Here is a 23,520-nt window from a genome sequence, read left to right as displayed (position 1 = left end):
CTATTATCAGATAATCTTTTCTTTTTCAATTTCACTATTGCCTTTTAAAGAATGGGTGTGACCAGCTCATGTTGACCGTTTATTTCAAGATGAAAGGGCTCTTTGTCGAATTCAAAAAATGAAAAGAGGTCAATTTTAATATGCTTTTCCAATTATGATGAATTTCTTCTGCACTATTAAAAGCCTTCCAATGAAAAAATAAAAATTAAAAGCCTTCTAAATTGGTGGTTTTTTGTCTTTTTGGAAATCAATGTCATGCAAAAGCTTTACTACTATTAAATTCCAACAAGTATAGACATTATCTTTCTTTATCGTCTTTTGGTTCTTACTCGTCAACATTTGAAAAAGTTCAAGAATGGTCATCCTTGTAATCAGGAAATGGTTTAGTGAATTCTTGACGACCATTATGTGTTTCCTAATGTTTTCTACGTCGATTTTGACCAAAACTAGAAAAAGGAAACAGAAGACGATAGCTAGGGTTTCTCCTTCCAGATTGATGTTGGGAAAATTATTCCCTGTTGAAATCTTGATATTGATAATCACGTTATCTCCATCCAAATAAACCTTTTATTTTAGGTGGGAATATGGTGAGTCCTCAAGGCTTGCATGAAGAAAGATTGGTAGCTGTGGCCATTGATAAAAATAAAGGAAGCCAATATGCACTTAGATGGGCTACTGAGAATGTAATTGCAAAAGGCCAAAAGGTCACGTTACTCCATGTTCCTCAAAATACATCAACGCCTCCATCCCCAACGTCATATCACAATGGTATACGTAATGTCATAATGAATGTTTATATATGATTTTTCTTTTCTTTTTTTTGCTTAGAAACGGAAAGTAATTGCATTACGAGGAAATTAAAAGTTGGTTATTACAAACAACTAAAACTGATCGCATAGCAACCATTCCAGCATAGTCTGTTTATATGATGAGAACATGGTACCTTCAGATAAGCATGTTTCAGTTTTAATAATTAGCAAACGAAGTTTTAAAAAAAAAACAAAAATAAGAAGAATGAAACTTTGCTTTTTTAGATTTATCGGTATATGTTTCTTGATAGTTAAATTGGTTTTGTAATCAGAATTATTTATTTCTTTTTATGTAGTATCTGTTTACCCGAAAAATGGATAGAGTTGAATTTATACGCAGTTCCGAAGATATATGGTGTAACTTAATACAAAATGCAAGGATAAATAAAAATGTAAATGTGGATTGGAGAGAATGCAAAAATAGATAAGGTTATCAGGAACAATAAATCTTAGGATTCAACAAATAGAATCAATCTAAGGAGTTTGAAAGAGCGATTTTTTTTACTGTAGAAGAATATAGCACTTTTATTACAATGTAAGCCTGAGGAAAAACTTATCCTACAGAAATGATAACCAAGCCCTTTTATAGTGGAGGGATTTAGCTCTAAGCATAATAAAATAAACATTCAGTGGGAGACCCATGATAAGTCAGCTTTTCCATAATTTCTGCTAAGATTCTCTCTAGTGGGATTGCAACGGCTTTTGTCTGCGAGCTCGATCTTGCTTAGAACCCTCGATTTTGGTTTGAGCTTGATTTCGGCTCGAACTTGTGATCTTGGTTCGAGCTCGATCCTGGTTCGAGCCCTCGAATTGATTCGAGGTCAACGTTGGTTGGTCTCTGGATTATCAGCATGATAGGTCTACTCTGCATCATGGTTCGATTTCGATTCGAGCTTGATAATGATATTGAACTCGACACGGATCGGCCTCCCCGGGTTCGAGGTTAGTTTGGTCCACCTTCGGGATCTTACTTCGATAGATCATCGTTCGAACTCGATCGGACGGAAAGTAATTGCATTACGAGGAAATTAAAAGTTGGTTATTACAAACAACTAAAACTGATCGCATAGCAACCATTCCAGCATAGTCTGTTTATATGATGAGAACATGGTACCTTCAGATAAGCATGTTTCAGTTTTAATAATTAGCAAACAAAGTTTTTTAAAAAAAAAAAAAAAAGAAGAATGAAACTTTGCTTTTTTAGATTTATTGGTATATGTTTCTTGATAGTTAAATTGGTTTTGTAATCAGAATTATTTATTTCTTTTTATGTAGTATCATCGTGTGTTCTTGTTTTACGCTTAATTATATTTGGTGTTTCTTTTCTTTTGCAGTAGGAGGCAATGATTCATCAATTGGACAAGATCCAAACAACCAATGTACAGATTTGTTTCTTCCTTTTCGAGTCTTTTGTTCTTTCAAAGAAGTAAGAAAACCAATTTATACCTTTATCATGATTTTCCTTTGCTAATTGTTGCAGCGACAATAAGATTTAGAAAATGAAAGTAAAAATTTATAACATTCTTTTACACGAATTTTCAGGTAGCATATGACCTAATCACACTTGAAGGTCATGACATTGCTAAGGCTCTCATTGACTATGTTTCACTATATAGAGTTCAAAATTTGGTACTTGGTTGTCCATCAAAGAATGGGATTTCAAGGTACTTTTTTTCTTTTTATATCTGTGCAAAAGTACGTTAGAATTAAAAATTAGTAACTGCGAATTGATAGTCACATGAACTTTAATGACAGACTTTTCACTAAAAGTGATGTTGCAAATATTGTACTGAAAAAGGCACCGAGCTTTTGCAATATTTACATAGTTGCCAAAGGAAAGATCAGTTCTGCAAGATTGGCTTCTCACCCGTTGAAAAAGAGATCCTCAATTCCTAGCATACAAATTCCACAACGCAATTCCAACTTTGATGCAACTAGTTTCATGTAAGTGTAAATTATACACGTTTTTCAGGGTCATATTTGCATGTCACTTCTTATCACATTTTAAGTTTTTTCAGGGTAATTAGGGTCTAGTAAGCATTTGTTCTTTGCTGTTTGCATATTGTTTTGCTAAATTTGTGTTTCTCATCTTTGTGCTACAGATATACTATTGATTTAATAGCTTTGTATTTGATCACAAAATATGAAATTTTAGTAGCATGTGGCTGTAGAATTTGAGGTTCACTGCTGAGAAGCTAGAAATTAAGGCTGTAACATTCCATGCACTAGCTAGAATATTGGTTGAATGACCTCAAAAATACAAATCTGGTATAAGAAAAAAGAGAATCAGTTAAATTCAAGTATTTGACAACTCTTTTTCAAATTTCTGTCACAAAAATTCAAGGTCAGATGTAATACAGAGTTCTAAGTGTTAATTTCCCAATATTTCCTCCTTTTTTTGGCTTGGTACTTTAGTAACTTTTCAAGAAGATAGCCACATTTAGTCATGACACCTCCCATATGCATGGAAACAGGTCACCGTTTTCAAGGCTTAGTACATCAACAAACAAGATATCAGATGAGCTTAATGTGCCAAAAGCCGAGCACTCATTTCCAGGTTCGGATAGACTGAGCACGGATAGTGTATTCCTGGATTGCTATGATAATTTAGGATGTGAATTTCATCCTCGTCGTCCTTCAAAATCTTTGAATTTCATCGACAGCAAAAGTGGTGATCACCCTACGAGTTTCATTGGATCAAGGTTGTCTGGTTTTAGTCCTACAAGGTTGGTTGATCATCTTGACTCCGCATATGACTTTCTACTATCCGAACAGAAATGTGAAGAAAACTCATTGTCCTCAGATAAAATTGTAAGTTTTAAACTTCTTTCAGCTGTGTTAAGTATGATATGAAATATTTTCCTAGAGAGAATGTTTCTATAAGAAAAATTCAGATTAAAAGTATCCGATAGTAGCAGAGGGTTGGGGACAAAGAGTTGGTGATTATCATGAATAAGGAAAACGAAAATGTGTTCATATATTAGTATAAGTACCCTCAGCAAATAGTTGAGTGGTTGAGATGTAGGAGTAATAACTTGGAGACCCCTACTTCAAATCCCAACTTGTTGCAGGTGAAATTAGTTGGACTTGATCTAGAAATAGTCCAAATCTTCAGTTGCATACAACTACCAATTTTGTGATAAGACGATGCAGATCTTGGATTTAGTAATCTTCTAGCTAGTAAACCATGATGACTTTGTCAATTGACATTCTACATACTTTGCTGGTTTAGTGAACTCAGCTTTCAACAAATATTCCATCACTTGCTTCACATGAGGTAGATCATCAAGGTTATATTTTCTTGCAGGTTTCCTTGTGGCCTGAATCCATTATTAATGCCATTGATAATTCTATCGATTCTTGAAATAAGTTTAGGCATTTAGATGTAATTCGAGGCAAAGCAGTCTGGAAAGTGTTTGACTAATTTTCAGATTTGACTTTTTCACGTTCGCTTATTAGGTCATTGATTTTGGTAGGCATAGAATCTTCTTCCTTAGCAAGGTTGACTTTAATAAGTGGATCATAGGCTTAAAAGCTGGGTGATAGTCAACTACTCTAGCAAATAATATTGCCCTTTAATTTATACACGGTAGGGGATAGTTTGGATCCTTAAGTTGGGTGAACATAATGATAATTTGCTGATGGAGGATGTCTTTGACAATTTTCTCACCATTGTCAACCATCTAAGTGATTGATAGATGGTGGGTCAGCGTGGTGGTGGATCGCGAACCCCTGAGATGTGTTATAGCACATGGTCAAGACACCTACAATTCATAATTAACCTTCTGGCCTATCAGGACCATATGTGAGGAGTAAAATACGATTTCCACCATGTAGATGTCACCTGGTATGTTCTTGTTAGTTGGGATAATTTGCACTTGGTTCACTCTCAAGAAAATCAGTTTCCGGTGCAAGGAGGAAGGGTTTTTAAGTCTCTCCCTAAGAGGACATAGTAAGCAAGTTTGACGTATATGATAAATACTTCCATATTGGTTGTTTTACAGCCCACAAAGATTTCGGCAATCAGGACTCCTACTCTCCCGTGAAATTTTTCATCTTGCGGCTGGTTAGAATTAGATCAGTCTTGGTTTTGGCAACCTTCTTAAAACTGTTGATCCGCATGGTGTTGAGTGGCCGTTTTCATTAATGCTGCAAGGGCTTCAACTGTTGGGTTATACGAGATAGCTTCCTAAACATGATCATTGCAGGTTTCGTTATTTCGTATGCTAGGGTATTCTATTTTGCGTCGCCATTTTAGATATCCTTCAGGTTCTTCCAAGTCATCGGATAGTTCAAGGAATCATTGGGGGAGTATGATCACTAGTCCAATTTGGACTGCCATGTCGGTCTGCCACTCTTCTAATAAATAAGGCGATGCTGATGTCTTTGACTGCTCTACTACTCTGCAACTTTTCCTTTCTCAGACGCAATCTTTTGAGCTTCTTTCTTGAGTCTCTTCTCTGCTTGTTGGTTTTTTGTCCTTGAGTATTCTTCGTCGAATGCCAAGGGTGCATCTTTTGGTTAGTGCTACCTAGGTGATCATATGCTGTTTTTATTTGACCACCAATGTCGACGTTGAGTTTGATCATTTTTCCAGAAGTTTTCTTAATGTTGTTGATGATTGTGATGAAGACAACATATACCTTGTTTACCCGAAAAACGGATAGAGTTAAATTTGTACGTAGTTCTAAGGGTATGTGGTACAACTTGACACAAATCGTAAGAGTAAATAAAAATATCGAATGTTGACTGTAGAGAATGAAAAATAAGCAAAGTTGAAAAGATGATGATTTATGGATTAAGCAATATGAATCAATCTATGAAACTAAAAAAAAGGATAACTCTTCAATATGGGAGTGTATGATATCTCAGTTACAATGTATGCCAAACTTGATCATTTACTGAAATATAGTCATCCCTTTTATAGTGGGGGGATTCTACTTTAGATATAATTAAAAATATATAGTGGGGACCCATGATAAATCAGATTTTCCCTAATTCCCGTCGAGATTCTCTCCCTTAGTGCGGCTGTAACAGCTCTTGTCCATGAGCTCGATCTTGATCGGACACGGTATTGGTCGGTATTAGTTTTAGAGCTCGATGCGAGTTTGAGCTCGACGCCGACTCGGGGTCCGGTATTTACCTGAGTTCGGTATTGGTTGGCCTCTGGTTCTTAAGCTCGATTCTGCTGCTTCTTAGTATAGTTCGATTTGGACTCGAGCTCGATAATGACGTCGAGCTCGGTATTTAATCTGACTCCGAAACTCGAAGCTTGTTCGCGCTTTCTTCAAATCTCACCTCGATATTATGAAGATGCTCTTCGGTCCATCTTCACCAATCGTACGAAGGTTGAAAATAATTTTGACCGTATACAGATAGTCCCCTCGTTTCTCGGGAAGGATGTGGCGAGAAACGATATGATTTCCCAACGGCTCGATCACATACACGCTGACGTTTGCATCGAGCTCGATCATGACGTACGCAATAGCTATCCCATTGGTTTAGTTTACCAAGGCATTAAATGCGTGTGAGACGGTGGTCGGCCACCACTGATATTGAACCACCATTGCTCAATCTATAAATATCCCCTCCTTTTACCATTTATCACTTTTACATCTTCAATCTCCAAAATCTTTCTTCAAAAACACCAAATCTTTGTTACCTCCTTCTATTTTTGATCTTTAAATCCAAAATGGCGAAAACATCAAAAATCATTCCTCAAATAGAAAAAGCTTCTTCTTCACGGTCTGCCGCCGACAAAACACCGGTGGAGCCACGGCCTGAGGAGTGCATTCCTGGGGTGTGTGTTCTTACCTCTGATTTTAAGGTCGACAAAGGCTCGTCGGTTCCCGGCCGATGTGAGCCAGTATCGAGGTATATGTGTTCGATAACCGAGGGGTACCTTGAACAGATAAGAAAAGATTGTAATTGGGAGAACAAAGAAATAGTAATCCCGTCTCCTGAAGAAGATATCACCACTCACGTGAAATGGTTTTTAAGCATGTATACTTACCCTTTCATGTTAGGTCCTCTCGACCCTATTATTATTAATTTCTGCCGTCAATACCAAATAACCCTAGGCCAGATCCATCCTTCTTCTTGACGGATCATTATTTTGATTCGTTTCTTCGTGAACAAAATCGAGGGGATGCCTTTCACCCTCGACCATCTTATTCGATTGTACTGCCCTCGCCTCTTTAGAGGCAGGTTAATAAAGCCTCAGCGCTGGGCAACCAAGGTTTTGTTCTCGAACATAGACGAGGACAAGGATCGAGGCTAGATGGGCATGTTCGTTCGAGTGAAGACTTCGGATCTGATTCCGTCTAAAAAGATGCCATTTTTTGAGGAGTGGAACATGAAATGTAAGTGTAATTCTGTTGTTATCTCCTACTATTTTGCCCCTTCATTTCTTCCTCACCGATATCCCCCTTTTGTGATGCAGCGGTTCCTTGGATTCCCAGTGCAGTTCCTAACCTCAAGAACTGGGTATGAGGTCTAGCTTCGACCTCTACATATGCCGAGCGCTCATGGCGTGATTTGTCAAAGGGCCGATGGGAGGCCAAAAATCATGGTAAGCCTCTTTCTCGTATCTTTGGTAATTCGAACGAGATGCTCTCCATATACTTAAATCAATTTTCTAGTATGTAGGCCTGGGCAAAGATGCGGTTTTGAGGCTCCCGTCCGTCGAGGAAGAGGCTTCGGCCTCTATCCCAAAACCGGTGAAGGATAATAAGAGAAAAAGGGCCTCCGCTTCCAAAGATCCAAAACCAAAGACGGGGATGGCTCGTAAGGCGAGAAAGAATATCATCCCTTTGACCATAGAATCAGTCTTGCATCTAAGGGATAAAGACGAAGAAGAAGAAGAAGAAAACGACGGGTCCGTGCTGGTAGCCCGAGTGAAGAAAACCATTGATGCCCCAAAGGCAGCTGAATCGATGGTGATTTATAAGCTCTGCCTCGGACTGAGGAGATATCGGAGGAAGGTTCGGGCAGAGTCCCCGAATCGTTAGAGATCGAGGATGCTTCCCACCGAAGTCAACAAACGGTGGGTATATCAGAAGGGGCCGGTCCTGAAGCTCTCCAAACTAAGGAGAACGCCCCAAGCGAGTCGCTTGGGGCAGTAGTAATCGGAGACTCGCCAACTCTCCCTGCTTTTTCCGAAGGGGCGATTCGGGAAGCCCAAGCTTTGGGGGCCCTCGAGATAAACCGGTCTCATGAAGGGAAGGACCCTTTCTATGATTTGTTTACTAGGGTCGAGGATGTTGCTGGCCCTAGTAATGTGTTGGGCCTTTTCTGTGAAGTGCAACAAGCTTTGAATCGGATAAGCTTTAACTCCCTTCATTGATATTACTTTTATGTTTGCTATTCTTCTCAAACTTCTTTTCTTCTTTCTAACGTAGATCGCAGTGGTTCATCGAGAAGTATGTTCTCGGTCTCAGGCTGAGCTACGTCGGTACGAGGCTGACCTCCGACGGGTCACGGAGGATAGGAACGCCCTTAGACTCCTCTTCGGTCAAAGGGAAGAAGAAATCAAAGACCTCCGAGCTGAGTTGGCCAAGGCTTATCAAGACCAGACCGACCTGACCGAGCAGGTAATAATAATCTTAAAAACCCATGGGCTCGATCCTGGAATGGTGGCTATTATTTGGATCTCATAGCTGCAGCAGAAGCTTGAGGTGATTGGGAAGCTTCGTGAGGAGGTCGATATGATAAGGGCGGAGTCCTTGGGATGGAAAGCTGGTATAGACCGTCTTGCCGCAGAAAAAGAAACTGCTCGAGCCCAATTATCATCGGCCAAAAATCAACTTCAAGGCATGAAGTAGAAGATCTTGGTTCAATCAAGAAAAATAAAGGAGCTCGAGGCTCGGTTGGCCTCTGAACTTGCCAAGTCCAAATCTGATGCCGAAAAAGCAAACGCTAATGTGGATGCATTCGTGGCCGTCTATCAGGCCGATACTGAAGCTGCTCATGTACATGCAAGAGAGGCGGCTGAGACCGCTAACACTTGAGCACATTGGGTTGCTGAACTTGCTAAATGCCGATCTCGAGGAGATCCATGCTCTAGGTTTCGATCTCACCGAAGAAATAAAAAGGGCTAAAGAGCTCGACGTCGATGGTTGAGTGAGTGATTTCTCGAACTCAAAATAAGAGTAGCCCGTAGGCTTAGTAGTCGAGTGAGTGCTTGCTCGAACTAGAAGTAATATAGCCAGTAGGCTTAATGGTTGAGTGAGTGATTTCTCGAACTCAAACTAAGAGTAGCCCGTAGGCTTAGTAGTCGAGTGAGTGCTTGCTCGAACTCGAAGTAATATAGCTCGTAGGCTTAATGGTTAAGTGAGTGATTTCTCGAACTCAAAATAAGAGTAGCCCATAGGCTTAGTAGTCAAGTGAGTGCTTTCTCGAACTCGAAGTAATGTAGCCCGTAGGCTTAATGGTTGAGTGAGTGATTTCTCTAACTCAAAATAAGAGTAGCTCGTAGACTTAGTAGTCGAGTGAGTACTTGCTCGAACTCGAAGTGATGTAGCTCGTAGGCTAATTTAGTCGAGTGAGTTATTCGAACTCGAAGTAATGTAGCCCGTAGGCTTAGAGATCGAGTAAGTGATTGCTCGAATTCGAATAAAAAATAGCCCTTAGGCTTAATGGTTGAGTGAGTGATTTCTCGAACTCAAAATAAGAGTAGCTCGTAGGCTTAGGAGATTGAGTAAGTGATTGCTCGAACTCGAATAAAAAATAGCCCTTAGGCTTAATGGTTGAGTGGGTGATTTCTCGAACTCAAAATAAGAGTAGCCCATAGGCTTAGTAGTCGAGTGAGTGCTTGCTTGAACTCGAAGTAATATATCCTGTAGGCTAATTTAGTCGAGTGAGTGATTTGAACTCGAAGTAATGTAGCACGTAGGCTTAGAGATCGAGTAAGTGATTGCTCGAACTCGAATAAAAAACAGCCCTTAGGCTTAATGGTTGAGTGAGTGATTTCTCGAACTCAAAATAAGTGTAGCCCGTAGGCTTAGTAGTCGAGTGGGTGCTTGCTCGAACTCGAAGTAATGTAGCCCGTAGGCTTAATGGTTGAGTGAGTGATTTCTCGAACTCAAAATAAGAGTAGCCCGTAGGCTAATTTAGTCGAGTGAGTGATTCAAACTCGAAGTAATGTAGCACGTAGGCTTAGAGAATGAGTAAGTGATTGCTCGAAGGCAAATAAAAAACAACCCTTAGGCTTAATGGTTGAGTGAGTGATTTCTCGAACTCAAAATAAGAGTAGCGCATAGGCTTAGTAGTCGAGTGAGTGCTTGCTCAAACTCGAAGTAATGTAGCCCGTAGGCTTAATGGTTGAATGAGTGATTTCTTGAACTCAAAATAAGAGTAGCTTGTAGGATTAGTTGTCGAGTGAGTGAGTGCTCGAAATCGAAGTAATGTAGCCCGTAGACTTAATGATTGAGTGAGTGATATCTCGAACTCAAAATAAGAGTAGCCTATAGACTTAGTAGTCGAGTGAGTGCCTGCTCGAACTCGAAATGATGTAGCCCGTAGGCTTTATTAGTCGAGTGAGTGATTCGAACTCAAAGTAATGTAGCCCATAGGCTTAATGGTAAAGTGACAGTCCCCGATTTTTGGGGTAATGGTCGGCACTTGAGCATGTTTGCGTAATAGATCATGAAATAGAGGATGGGTTGTGAGACATGAGATATGGAGAAGTTTCTTTTCATTTCGTTATACATATGTTTATATTTTGTACCAGGGATCGAGCAGTCTACACGAGCATGGTTCGTTTTGACCATTTGGCTCTTACAATTCTTCCTATCGGAACCCTGTTGTTATGAAGTAACTTTCTTGCATCGAACTTGATATATTTGAGGGTAATGCCCTACCAGTATTCGAGGTTGATTGTAAAGAGGCCTTGGATACTGTTAAATTGCTCTAAGTTAGCACGATCAATGGTTGCCTCATTAAAAATCTTGCCGAAAAACCCATTTGGGATAAAACAGGTCTAAGGGAAAAAGTGTGCAACGCGTGCTTTCAGACCTAAGGCTTCGTGTTGAATGATCCATCCTTGTTCCTGATTGAACTTCTGCAAGGGTTAGTTTCAAAATATAAACGAACATGGGAGGGTCGTACCTTAGCAGTAGTATCGTTTTAGGTGTGACACGTTCCAATTGCTTGGTAGTTGTTTGACGTTTATAATACCGAGCTTGTAGGATCCTTTACCGACGTTTTCGAGTACCTGATACGGTCCTTCCCAGTTTGGACCCAGTTTTCCTTCATTTGGATTTCGTGTGCTGAGGGTGACTTTCCTTAGCACTAAGTCCCCGATTTTAAAATGGCGAAGATTGGTTCTTCGATTATAGTATCTTTCGATCTACTGCTTTTGGGCGGCCAATTGGACGAGAGCAGCTTCTCTATTTTCATCCAATAATTCGAGGCTAGTATTCATAGCCTTGTGATTTGACTCTTCTGTTGTATATCGAAACTTGGCACTTGGTTCCCCGACTTTGACTGGAATCGAAGCTTTGGAGCCATATACTAAGGAGAACGGGGTTTCCCCCGTACTGGATTTTGATGTTGTTCGATATGCCCAAAGAACTTCGAGTAGGATTTCTCTCTATTTTCCCTTAGCGCCATTCAACCTTTTCTTTAGGTTTTGAATGATAGTCTTGTTCTTTGATTCGGCCTATCCGTTCCCACTAGGGTGATACGGTGTCGATAATATCCTTTTTATTTTGTGGTCTTCGAGGAATTTTGTCACTTTGCTGCCGATATATTGTTTGCCATTGTCACACACTATTTCGGCGGGTATCCTAAATCGACATACGATATGATCCCAGATGAAGTCTATAACCTCTTTCTCTCTTACTTTCTTGAACGCCTGTGCTTTAACCCATTTAGAGAAATAGTCAATCATAAATAAAATGAACTTAGTTTTACCTGGGGCCGATGGCAGAGGGCCGACGATATCCATTCCCAATTTCATGAATGGCCATGGGGATAGGACTGAGTAAAGTTGCTCTCCGGGTTGATGGATCATCAGTGCAAACCTTTGACATTTGTCATATTTTCGAACAAACTCCTTTCCATCTTTGTCCATATCAATTCGATAATATCCTTCTATGAATATTTTTCGTACTAATGAATCGTCACCGGAATGATTTCCACAAGTACCCTCGTGAATCTCACGTAGGATGTAGTCTGTGTCTCCTGGACCTAAGCATACTACCAATGGTCCATCGAATATCCTACGGTATAATGTTCCATCTGCAGTCAATATGAATCGAGCAGCTTTGGTTCGTAGGGCCCTTGAATTTTTAGGGTCCGATGGGAGTTTTTCGTTCTCCAAGTATTCAATGTACTTATTCCTCCAAGCCTAGGTTAAGCTTGTAGAATTTATCTCGGCATGACCTTCCTCGATCACGGATCTCGAGAGTTGAACGACAATCCCCGAGCTGATCTCATCTTCCTCGACCGATGATCCCAAATTTGCAAGTGCATCGGCCTCACTGTTTTTTTCTCGAGGTATATGCTGTAAAGTCCATTCTTTGAAACGGTGCAAAGTTACCTGTAGTTTGTCCAAATACCATTGCATTCTATCCTCTCGAACTTCGAAGGTTGTGTTTACTCGAACTTCTGCTCCCAAGCTTTTAGCTAGCTCGAGACCTGCAATCATGGCCTCATACTCAGCCTCGTTATTAGTCAACCCAGTAGTTTTGATAGATTGCCTAATAGTGCTACTCGTAGGCAGCTTTAAGACGAGGCCTATCCCGGACCCCTTCACGTTCGAAGCCCCGTCTGTGAAAAGGGTCCATACCCCCGATGATGTACCCGATTTCAACAAGAGTTCCTTTTCGACTTCGGGTACGAGGGTTGGTGTAAAATCGGCAACGAAGTCCGCCAAAATTTGAGAGTTGATGGCCGTCTGGGGTTTATATTCGATATCGTACCCACTGAGTTCAACGGCCCATTTGACCAATCGGCCTGATAGTTCGGGCTTGTGCAAAATATTACGAAGTGGGTAAGTGGTTAATACGCATATGGGGTGACATTGAAAGTATGGTCTTAACTTTCTAGAGACGCTTATCCGTGTAAGTGCCAATTTCTCTAAGTGTGGGTATCTAGTTTCTGCTTTCCCTAAGGTTCGACTTACATAATAAACGGGAAATTGCGTACCTTGCGCTTCTCGAACTAGGACACCACTTACCGCGATTTTCGATACTGCCAAGTACAAGAAAAGTTTCTCGTCTGCCTTTGGAGTGTGAAGCAGTGGTGGGCTAGATAGGTATCGCTTCATTTCCTCTAATGCATGTTGGCATTCCGGGGTCCAGGCAAAATTGTTCTTCTTTTTGAGTAGAGAGAAAAATTTGTGACTTCGATCTAATGACTTGAAATGAATCGGCCTAAGGCAGTAGTCCATCCCGTTAGCCTCTCCACGACTTTTACAATGTCCACGATGGCGATGGCCTTGATTTTATCGGGGTTGATCTCGATCCCCCGATTCGATACCATGAAGCCAAGGAACTTGCCCGAACCGACCCCGAAAGCACATTTCTCGGGGTTGAGCTTCATGTTTTATTTCCTTAAAATCTCGAATGTTTCCTGTAAATGTGCCAAATGGTCCTCTGCGCGCAGGGACTTAACTAGCATGTCATCAATACAAACTTCTATTGATTTACCTATTTGTTCCTCAAACATTTTATCCACTTGGCGTTGGTAAGTAGCTCCTGCATTTTTTAGCCCGAAGGGCATCACATTATAGTAATATGTTCCATACTTGGTGACAAATGAAGTTTTTTCCCGGTCTTCCGGGTTCATTTGGATTTAATTATACCCGGAATAGGCATCGAGAAAAGTAAGGACCTCGTGGCTGGCCGTAGCATCGATCATGCGATCGATATTGGGCAGCGGAAAAGAATCTTTGGGGCACGCCTTGTTTAAATCCTTATAATCTACACACATTCTAAGTTTGTTCCCTTTTTTAGGGACTATAACTACATTGGCTAACCATTCGGGGTATTTCACCTCCCGAATGGACCCTATTTTAAGAAGTTTAGTTACCTCGTCCTTTATGAATGCGTGCTTTACCTTGGACTGGGGTCTTCTCTTTACTTCACTGGTTTGAACCTAAGGTCCAAGCTTAGCCGATGCATCGTTATATCCGGTGGGATCCCTGTTATATCTAAATGGGACCAAGAAAAATAATCTATGTTATCGATAAGAAATTAAATAAGCCTTTTCCTGAGTTCGGGGGTTAGCCCCGTTCCCAGGTATATCTTTTGTTCGGGCAAATGCTCGATTAGTATGACTTGCTCCATTTCTTCAATCGTTGATTGGGTAGCATCGGAATCATCGGGGACCACGAAGGATCGAGGGATCCTCGGATCATCATCTTCGCCAATCTTCTAATTTTCTGGTTGGGTTGAAGCTGACGTCTGTGATTGCTATTTGGCATCCCGTTCCCCTTTCGAGTCTGACCCCTTTGTTGACGAAGGTGAGGATATTAGAATTGCTTATTCGACGGAAAACATTTCTCTCGCATCCGGTTGTTCTCCGTTCACTATTTTGACTCCCTCTGATGTTGGGAATTTAAGAACTTGGTGGAGGGTCAAAGGTACAGCTCTCATATTGTGGATCCATGGCCTTCCAAATAGGGCGTTGTACCTCATGTCGCCTTCGATTACGCGGAACTTTGTTTCCTGGATGGTCCCGGCCACGTTTATCGGCAGAATTATCTCGCCTTTGGTGGTTTCACATGCTATATTGAATTCGTTTAGAACCAGGGTTGCGGGTACGACCTGGTCCTGTAGACCGAGTTGTTCTACAACCTTCAATCTAATAATATTGGCCGAGCTACCTAGATCAATTAACACACGCTTAACTTTAGTTTTATTCATAAGTACGGATATTACCAGTGCATCATTGTGAGGTTGCATGACTCCTTTTGCATCTTCATCATTAAAGGACAAGTTCCTATGGGTGCGTAATCCTAAGTACGAGGTCGATTTTCTCTCATAACCGATATCTTAGTACGTTTAAGCACTGGCCCTTAAGGGGTATCGACGCCACCGATGATCATGTGGATGATGTGCTGTGGTTCTTCCTGTTTGTTTTGTTTACCGAAATCCCTGATTTTGAAGTGGTTTTTGGCCCTGTCACTTAAAAATTCTCGAAGGTGCCCTTTATTGAAAAACTGGGGTACCACCTCTCTTAGTTGCCTGCAATCTTCTGTTCTATGGCCATGGGTGCCATGATATTTGCACATTTGATTGGGATTCCTCTGGGATGGATCAGTTCTGCATGGGTCGAGGCCATTTAGTGTCTTTGATGCGTCCGATAGCCGACATGATGGCGGATACATCAATGCTGAAGTTATACTTCGATAACCGTGGTGCTTCCTTAGGTCTGATAGGCCTGTCGAACCCATTTCTGTTCATCATACCCCGAGAACCTTGACCTCGATCACTTCTTTTATTATCTTGTCTGGGTTACGTCTTGATTCATTGATCCTGTGGTTTCCACTATATGGTCGATATCGGTCCCTGATCGGACCTTGTTCTCGATTGATGTCCCTTCTAGCAGCGGGTTCAGAACCCAACTGATCGTCATCGACTCTAATTTTTGACTGGTAGTGATTATGTACGTCGGCCCAAGTAATAGCTGGGTACTCGATCAGGTTATGCTTCAACCACCATGAAGCCGTCGTACTTCATTCGTTCAAACCTTAAGTGAAAGCCTGAACATCCCAATCGTCTCTGACTGGTGGCATATCTATTCGTTCCATTTGAAAATGAGATACGAACTCCCTTAGCATCTCGTTATCCTTTTTCCTTACCTTGAACAGGTCCGACTTCCTGGTCTCGACGTTTATGGCCCCGGCATATACTTTTACGAAGGAATTTGCATGCATAGCAAATAAATCGATAGAATTAGATGGTAAATTATGATACCATATCATTGCTCCCTATGATAGGGTTTCACCGAATGCTATTTTCAGGTTCAGAATGTAGGTTTGCCTCAATGGCCACATGCAAATTAATGTCTAATGGCACTTCGACTCGAGCTCCAACGGCGTCGACAAGTGGCCTTTCGGTCATGGGCATCAAATTGTTATTCTCACCTTGAAGACCACCTTCATTGTCGATAGGTAAGGACATTTAATTGATAGCTCGTCGTTGCTAATCCGAAATCAAAGACACTTCTGGAAACAAGCGTACAATGGCGTGTTTTGCGGATTCGTATCAAATAACCACTATTATCCTTAGCCCCACGGTGGATGCCAAACTATTTACCCGAAAAACAGATATAGTTAAATTTGTACGTAGTTCTAAGGGTATGTGGTATAACTTGACACAAATCGTAAGAGTAAATAGAAATATCGAATGTTGACTTCAATATGGGAGTGTATGATACCTCAGTTACAATGTATGCCAAACTTGATCCTTTACAAAAATATAGCCATCCTTTTTATAGTGGAGGGATCCTACTTTAGATATAATTAAAAATACATAGTGGGGAACCCATGATATATCAGTTTTTCCCTAATTCTACAGAGATTCTCTCCCTTAGTGCGGCTGTAACGGCTCTTGTCCATGAGCTCGATCTTGATCGGACTCGGTATTGATCGGTATTGGTTTTAGAGCTCGATGCGGGTTTGAGCTCAACGCCGACTCGGGGTCCGGTATTGACCTGAGTTTAGTATTGGTTGGCCTCTGGTTCTTAAGCTCGATTCTACTGCTTCTTAGTATAGTTCGATTTGGACTCGAGCTCGGTATTTAATCTGACTCCGAAACTCGAAACTTATTCGCGCCTTCTTCAAATCTTACCTCGATATTATGAAGATGCTCTTCGGTACATCTTCACCAATCGTACGAAGGTTGAAAACGATTTTGACCGTATACACACCCCATTGTCGAGGTTGATTTCTACCACTCCTCTTATTATTATTTTGTGAAGCTAAGAGTGGTTCGTTTGGAGGTTCTGATCTAATGGTGCTTTTTATCTTTACCAGTAGTAGGTTTTGGTGTTAGTTGAAGGTGGAGTACGGGTAGATTACTCCTTATGCTTTGCCCCATTTTTTACGTTTTCTCTCTCTACTCTGAGTTGGGAAAGGACTTGCTTAGCCTTTGACTCATCTATCTTGAGTCTTGACAACAACACTTTCTTATTTTCCTTGCTTTTGCCTTCGGTTCATCTAGAGACTTTGAAAGAGTAGATGACTCTGTATACTTTCCTCATGGATGGTGTGACTCTTCTTTGCTAGGATTTTTCTAGCAACTTATCGAGAATTTCGTTCCCCTTATATAAAGTTTCTTCTTCTTGGTTGGTGACTTAATGTTTTTTATTCTTTCTTCTTGTTGTTAGTTCACATGCCACTTAGGTTCTAACGACTCATTGAATGGTTCCTTTACCTGCACCTTCCATTCCGTCTAGTTGGTTTCTTCACCTTGCATTTTCCCTATCTTTAGGCACTCTTCTCAGACAATTTGAAACTACTATCCTCAATAGCCTTTTGTAGTATATTACAAAATATATGGCAGTTGTTGATGGAGTGACTATGGGTATCGTGCCATTTGCATTATCTTTTACTCTTTATTTCCTCAGTCGGTGGCAATCTATGTTGCTCAGAAAATTTTATCTACTTATCTTTGAGTAGATAGCCGAAGGTCAGTTGTTTTTCCCTTCTCTTCACTTTTACTTGTGTATACGATCAAAATCGAGTTCGCCTGCGACATGGTAGATCAGGCTCGAAACGTGACAATAAATGACTGAAGATCGATCCCAAGTCCAACCAGGTTAGAACCCGGGGGAAGAACGCCTGCCTTCGAAGAATATCGAGACCGTGATCCCGGAATCAGTCTTAGCCTCGAACGAGTTCGAAGAAACATTGTTAGCATAGCCAACAGAAGGCCAAAATATTGGTGACCGGTCTAATATTACATCGGGAATCACAACACGTATCGATAAGGGATCGTCAATCAGTAAATCAAGAGATTTATTTACCGTTTATAGAATTGTACCTAAAGTAGGACTCCTCTACTATATAAAGGGAGTCTGATAATTCATAGGGCACATTGTAACATGCACTCAAAAGCAATACATTATTATTTTTCTCTTTAAGCTCTTATTCATATGTATCTTAAGACCGATCGAAGTACATCCGGTTTGAGGGTGACTGGTCTTCCAGGACTGAAATTATCCAATTCGTGTGGTTTGAATTTACTTTGTCATTATTTATTTCAATTGCAACTTAATTTATCACTTTGTATCAAGTTAATCCGCATATCTTTAAAACCACTTATAAATTCAATTGTTACCCGATTTTCAGGGAGAAAGAAGTCATCGATTTCATTTGGGACCAGATCATATGTCGGTTCGAAATGCCGGCCGAGATCGTGTGCGACAACGGGAAATAATTCATCGGCAGCAAAGTAAGCAAGTTTCTCGGACACCATAAGATCAAAAGGATCCTATCAACGCCCTACCACCCTAGTGGGAACGGACAAGCAAAGTCGACCAACAAAACCATACTCCAAAATCTCAAAAAGAGGTTAACCAACGCCAAAGGAAATTGGAAGGAAATCCTGCCCGAAGTCCTATGGGCATACAGCACGACCTCGAAGTCCAGTACCGGGGCCACCCCATTCTCGCTAGTTTACGGTGCCTAAACTCTAATACCGGTCGAAGTCGTAGAACCAAGTCTCAGGTTTCGATATGCAACCAAGGAATCAAAAGACGAGGCCATGAATACGAGCCTGGAGCTATTAGATAAAAGGCGTGAAGCCGCCCTTGTCCGATTGGCCGCCAAAAATAGCGGATCGAGAGGTATTACAATCGAAGGGCCAACCTTCGACACTTCAATGTAGGGGACTTAGTGTTTAGGAAGGTCACACTAAGCACCCAGAACTCGAACGAAGGGAAGCTGGGGCCGAACTGGGAAGGGTCATATCAAATTATCGAGATCACCGAAAAAGGATTGTACAAACTCGAAGAAATGAATGGTGAATGACTACCGAACAACTGGAACGTAACTCACTTAAAGCGATAATACTACTAAGGTACAACCCCATTCATTCCTTTTACTTATTTGCATTTCGAACTAACACTTGCAGGCAAACGTGAAAGAACAATATAATTTTTAGGCCTGAAAGCACGTGTTGCACTCTTTTTCCCTTGAACCGGTTTTGTCCCAAACGGGTTTTCCGGCAAATTTTTAATGAGGCAACAGTAAATCGTGCTAACTTAGAATTGAAGGCCGACAATGAACCAGCGTTGAAGAACACAATAGCAGTATTCGAGACTTCTCTATGATCGGCCTTGAACACTGGGGGGAATCACCCTCGGATAATAAATTTAGCAAGGAAAGAAACTTTGTGACCGAATAGTCTCGGCTCGATCGATAGAATTTACTGTAAGGGTCGAACGGTCTAATGAACCATGCCCATATAGACTACTCGAGCCCTGACATAAAGCTTGTACACATGTGTAACCATATATATTACACACATAAATAAAAAGAAGTTTCTACATTGTGGATAAATATCTTGTCCCTTAAAATTTTCTTTTCTTTCTTTTCTCTTAAAGAATTTCCTACATTCGATCCCCCAAAGGTATCGAGCCCAAGGGTTGCCTTTATCCGGGTTCAAAGGATCTCTCTCACTCGGGGACTGCCGTCCAAAAATAAACACGGATAGCCCGGGCTATTAGAGTCGGGGGGCACAAGACCTATTAGGCAGCACCCGAACTTTAAAGGCTATGGCCATCCCCGCTCGGGGACTGTTATCTTAGGCAAGCCCGGATAACTCGGGGTAACAAGCCCAATGGGCAATACCCGAACTAAAAAGGCTACGGCCATACTAAAATGGCTCGGAGGCGTCTGAGAACCGTAACAAAAAACAAGGCCTTCAAAATTTCTAAACCGGTTCTAAAGGTTACCCTCGGCAAACTATAATCTAAAATATTATAAGTACTTTGGGGAAAGGTTTTCGGTCATACCGAACCCCCACGATGCCTTAAACAAAATAATGTCAAAGGCAAGACATGTTCGAACCTCCGAACATGACCTAACTATTTCATGCTAAGGCATTTCAAAAGTTGCAAACATAAAGAATAAAGCAAAGGAAAACAAACTAAGAAATTGTAGACGGTAAAAAAGAAGCCTTGTATTATATATACATATAGTCTTTACAAAGGCCGAACGGCCTTGAAAGAACGTACAAAAGTATAAAAACACAAAAAATAAAGGAAAATGTACAAGGCACTTAAACGATTTGGTCTTCAACGGAGTCCGCCTCATCGCCAGGGTCTTCGGAGTCTCCTCCACCCTCGGATCTGCTCGAACCCTTGGAGTCTTCTTCATCCTCGGGATACGCCAACTTCTTGGCCTTGTCTTCGAGCCCCTTAGCACTCTCAATTTCAGTCGATAAGTCAAAACCTCGAGCATGAATTTCCTCGAGGGCCTCCCTTAAGGATTGCCGCTTTGCGTGCTCGACGATATCCTTCAGTCGATCCTGGGCCGCCTCAGCGTCGGCCTTATATTGGGCCACCATTTCGTCGGCATTGGCTTTGACCACCACAACCACCGACTTGTTTGTTTCGAGCTCCTTGGCGAGAGTTTCTCGATCAGAGATGACCGAGCTTAACTGGGACTGGCGTTCCTCAGCCTTTTGGGCCCGCGCCTCGGCCATCTTCTTTGTTGCTCGAAGCTGGACCTCAGCCAAAGCCATCTTCGTCCGAGCAGTCTCCTTTTACGAGGCCATGCGGTCTATCCTGCCTCTCCATTCTTCAGCCTCGGCCTTGACAACATCCAGCTCAGCTCGTAGTTGGTCGATCTGATCGATCTTTTGTTAGACCTGCGGATTCCGACCATTAGTCACCGAGTCTAGTTCATCGTCACTAACTTCAAATATTTTTACCTGTTCGACCAGGTCGGCATGCTCCTTCCGGGCCACCTCCAGCTCAGCTCGGAGGCTCTTAGCCTCCCTTTCACGCTGCTCACTGAGAAAATTATAAGTATCTCTCTTCTCAGTGAGCCCTCGTAGCTCAGCCTCAAGCTGGTTCAGCTTGTCCCGATATCAAAGAAAAGTTTCATGATGAAGCACTGAGGCCTACAGACACAAATAAAAATGTTAGGGTTATATATGAATTAGTCTAAGTACAAGTTAAAGTCATCAAGAAAGATCTGAAATTACCCGGTTTAGCACATGTTGTGCTTCGTTGAACAGACAGGGCACATCTACCTCGTTCATCTTGGCTTGGTCTTCCTCGTTCACCAGACACCAAAGGTAATTGGACACCCCTACTGGGGCGGAGAGGACCCGGACATCCTTCAGAATGGAGATAATGATGGATCGCTTCCGGTCAGGATCCACACTCACAGCCAGGAAGCGGTTGATCAATTCCGGGCTTGTGGAAGGTCCGCTTTTTCCCGAAGATGGACTCTTCTTCGTTATCTCGAAGTCACCCAATCCAGTGACGTCCTTCGTGGCGTTAGAATCCATACCATCAAAAAATCCACGGAAGGGGTTGTCCGCTTTGTGGGCCCCCTCGTTGGGACATTCTTTCATCATCTGAGCCTCGTTATACGTGGACTCAGTGAATGAAGGTGACTCAGTGATGTCTATCACACCGTGTACTTCCTTCGAGGCATTGCCTGCATCCCGGGAAACCTCAACCCTGGCCTCCTCTTCGGCCTCCCTAACCTGAGGTATATCGGCCTCGCTTCTCTCCTGTTCGGAGACCCCTTGCCCTTCGAGTTGCGATGGCACGCGGGATATCAGATCGAAGGCTTCATCGTCTTCGACGGCAGTACGCAAAACGGTCTCCTCGGCAGCTGCTCGCGAGGAGGAATGAGTTTTTTTTTAGGGAATGATTTTTGAAGTCTTCGCCATTTCGTTGAAAATGGAGGAAAAATGAGGAAAAGAGGAAGTTAAAGGAATGCACCTGATGGCTTGAGATGAAGATGAACAAGAGTTCTTACAAAAGATCTCAAATAACCGGGATACAAGTGCCAGAAAGTATTGAAATTTCTAAGGTACGAGGGTAGAAGGCTTGGATGTAAAGTTTAAATGAATAAAGAAAGAGGTATTTATAGTTTTTCAGTGGCAGTTCGCATCCGGGAATGGCAGACCAGCGGCTGACAGACATTTAATGCTATTAAGACTTGATTGACGAGACGTTTCATTTGTTTTGTCGTTTCTGTCACGGGGTATCAAAGTAAGAATCGGAAGCTCATGTCATTTATCGTCGTCTACTCTCCAAAAAATGAGGGGACTATCTGTATACGATCAAAATCGAGCTCGAATGCGACATGGTAGATTAGGCTCGAAACGTGGCAATAAAGGACTGCAGATCGACCCCAAGTCCTACCGGGTTAGAACCCGGAGGAAGAACACCTGCCTTCGAAGAATATCGAGATTGTGATCCCGGAATCGGTCTTAGCCTCGAACGAGTTCGAAGAAATATTGTTGGCAGGAATCACGGCACAAATCGATGAGGGATCGTCAATTAGTAAATCAAGAGATTTATGTTTCATTTATAGAATTGTACCTAAAGTAGGACTCCTCTACTATATAAAGGGGGTCTAATAATTCATAAGACACATTGTAATACGCACTCAAAAGTAATACATTATTATTTTTCTCTTTAAGCTCTTATTAATCTGTATCTTAAGACCGATCGAAGGACATCCGGTTTGAGGGTGACTGATCTTCCAGGACTGAAATTGTCCAATTCGTGTGGTTTGAATTTACTTTGTCATTATTTATTTTAATTACAACTTAATTTATCACTTTGTATCAAGTTAATCCGCATATCCTTAAAACCACTTACAAATTTAATTGTTATCCAGTTTTGAGGGTAAACAACTTGTCCTTGTTTTCAGTTTAAAAGCTTCACAGTCTTTGATAGCTGTAGGTATTGATAGGATCTGCGTTTGCTGAGGAATATTTCTAAATTTAGTTGAGTGGGCCGGATCTAAGCAAGTGACGATTGACACAAGATGTGGACTTTGACTCCGTATGCTCTTGTTTTCCTGCTATTTCAGTTGGGATGCATGTCACTTACTACTGTGATTTCACACTGAGATTCCAGAGGTTGTGAATGACACTTGTTACGCATCTTGTAGAATATCTGGAGGTAATAAACAATTGATTCATCTACTAGTTGCTTTAAGGTTAACTAAATCAGCTATTGTAACCTTCGATTATTGTCACAACATTCTCTCCTTGTCTACCCAATATTGAATTGAGTTGGTTAGTAGTGAGAAGTACCATGAAAAAGCAGTCTCTACTAGTGGAAAAGCTAGGGAGAAGAGTCGTAATTTAAGACAATTATTTTGAGAATCTTCATGTATTGTGCTTTTGAACCAGCCAATATTCTCAATGGTGGACTTGCCATCTTACTCGAGAAAAACTAACAAATTTTACTTGAGAAAACTAACAAATTGTGGAGTTCGCAGTACGTACTATCCTATCGACCCAATTTGGGTTAAGGCTTTTTGTACGCCTGTCAGTGTACCGACTTCAGGTTGATGCCAATGTAACACTTCATCTTCTCAACAATGAAGTTTAATCATACAGATAAAGGTTTTTTAATTTGTTGGATTTGGTATATGAGCCATTGTAGGTTGTTTTGACCTTGGTGGAGTAGGTGCATGCCTACTAGGCAGAGCTTAGAAGTGTTGCTAGCTAGTTTGGGATAGCTAAGGAATTTCAGGCAGAGGGAGGATTATGTAATG

General features: G+C 41.4%; 1 protein-coding gene across 1 annotated transcript in view; it reads left to right on the top strand.

Annotated features, from left to right (window-relative positions):
- Positions 1-362: 362 nt before the first annotated feature.
- Positions 363-23,520, top strand: part of LOC107761456 (uncharacterized) — a 38,679-nt gene continuing 15,521 nt past the window's right edge. The window contains exons 1-5 of the mRNA XM_075242363.1: positions 363-768; positions 2,144-2,235; positions 2,352-2,473; positions 2,565-2,753; positions 3,284-3,620. Coding sequence (XP_075098464.1) covers positions 585-768; positions 2,144-2,235; positions 2,352-2,473; positions 2,565-2,753; positions 3,284-3,620 — 924 coding nt within the window. The 5' untranslated portion in view covers positions 363-584. The remainder of the gene's footprint in view (positions 769-2,143; positions 2,236-2,351; positions 2,474-2,564; positions 2,754-3,283; positions 3,621-23,520) is intronic.

Source organism: Nicotiana tabacum, chromosome 21, assembly GCF_000715075.1.
Source record: "Nicotiana tabacum cultivar K326 chromosome 21, ASM71507v2, whole genome shotgun sequence".
Lineage (NCBI taxonomy): Eukaryota > Viridiplantae > Streptophyta > Magnoliopsida > Solanales > Solanaceae > Nicotiana > Nicotiana tabacum.
This window is presented reverse-complemented; position numbering and strand designations above follow the sequence as displayed.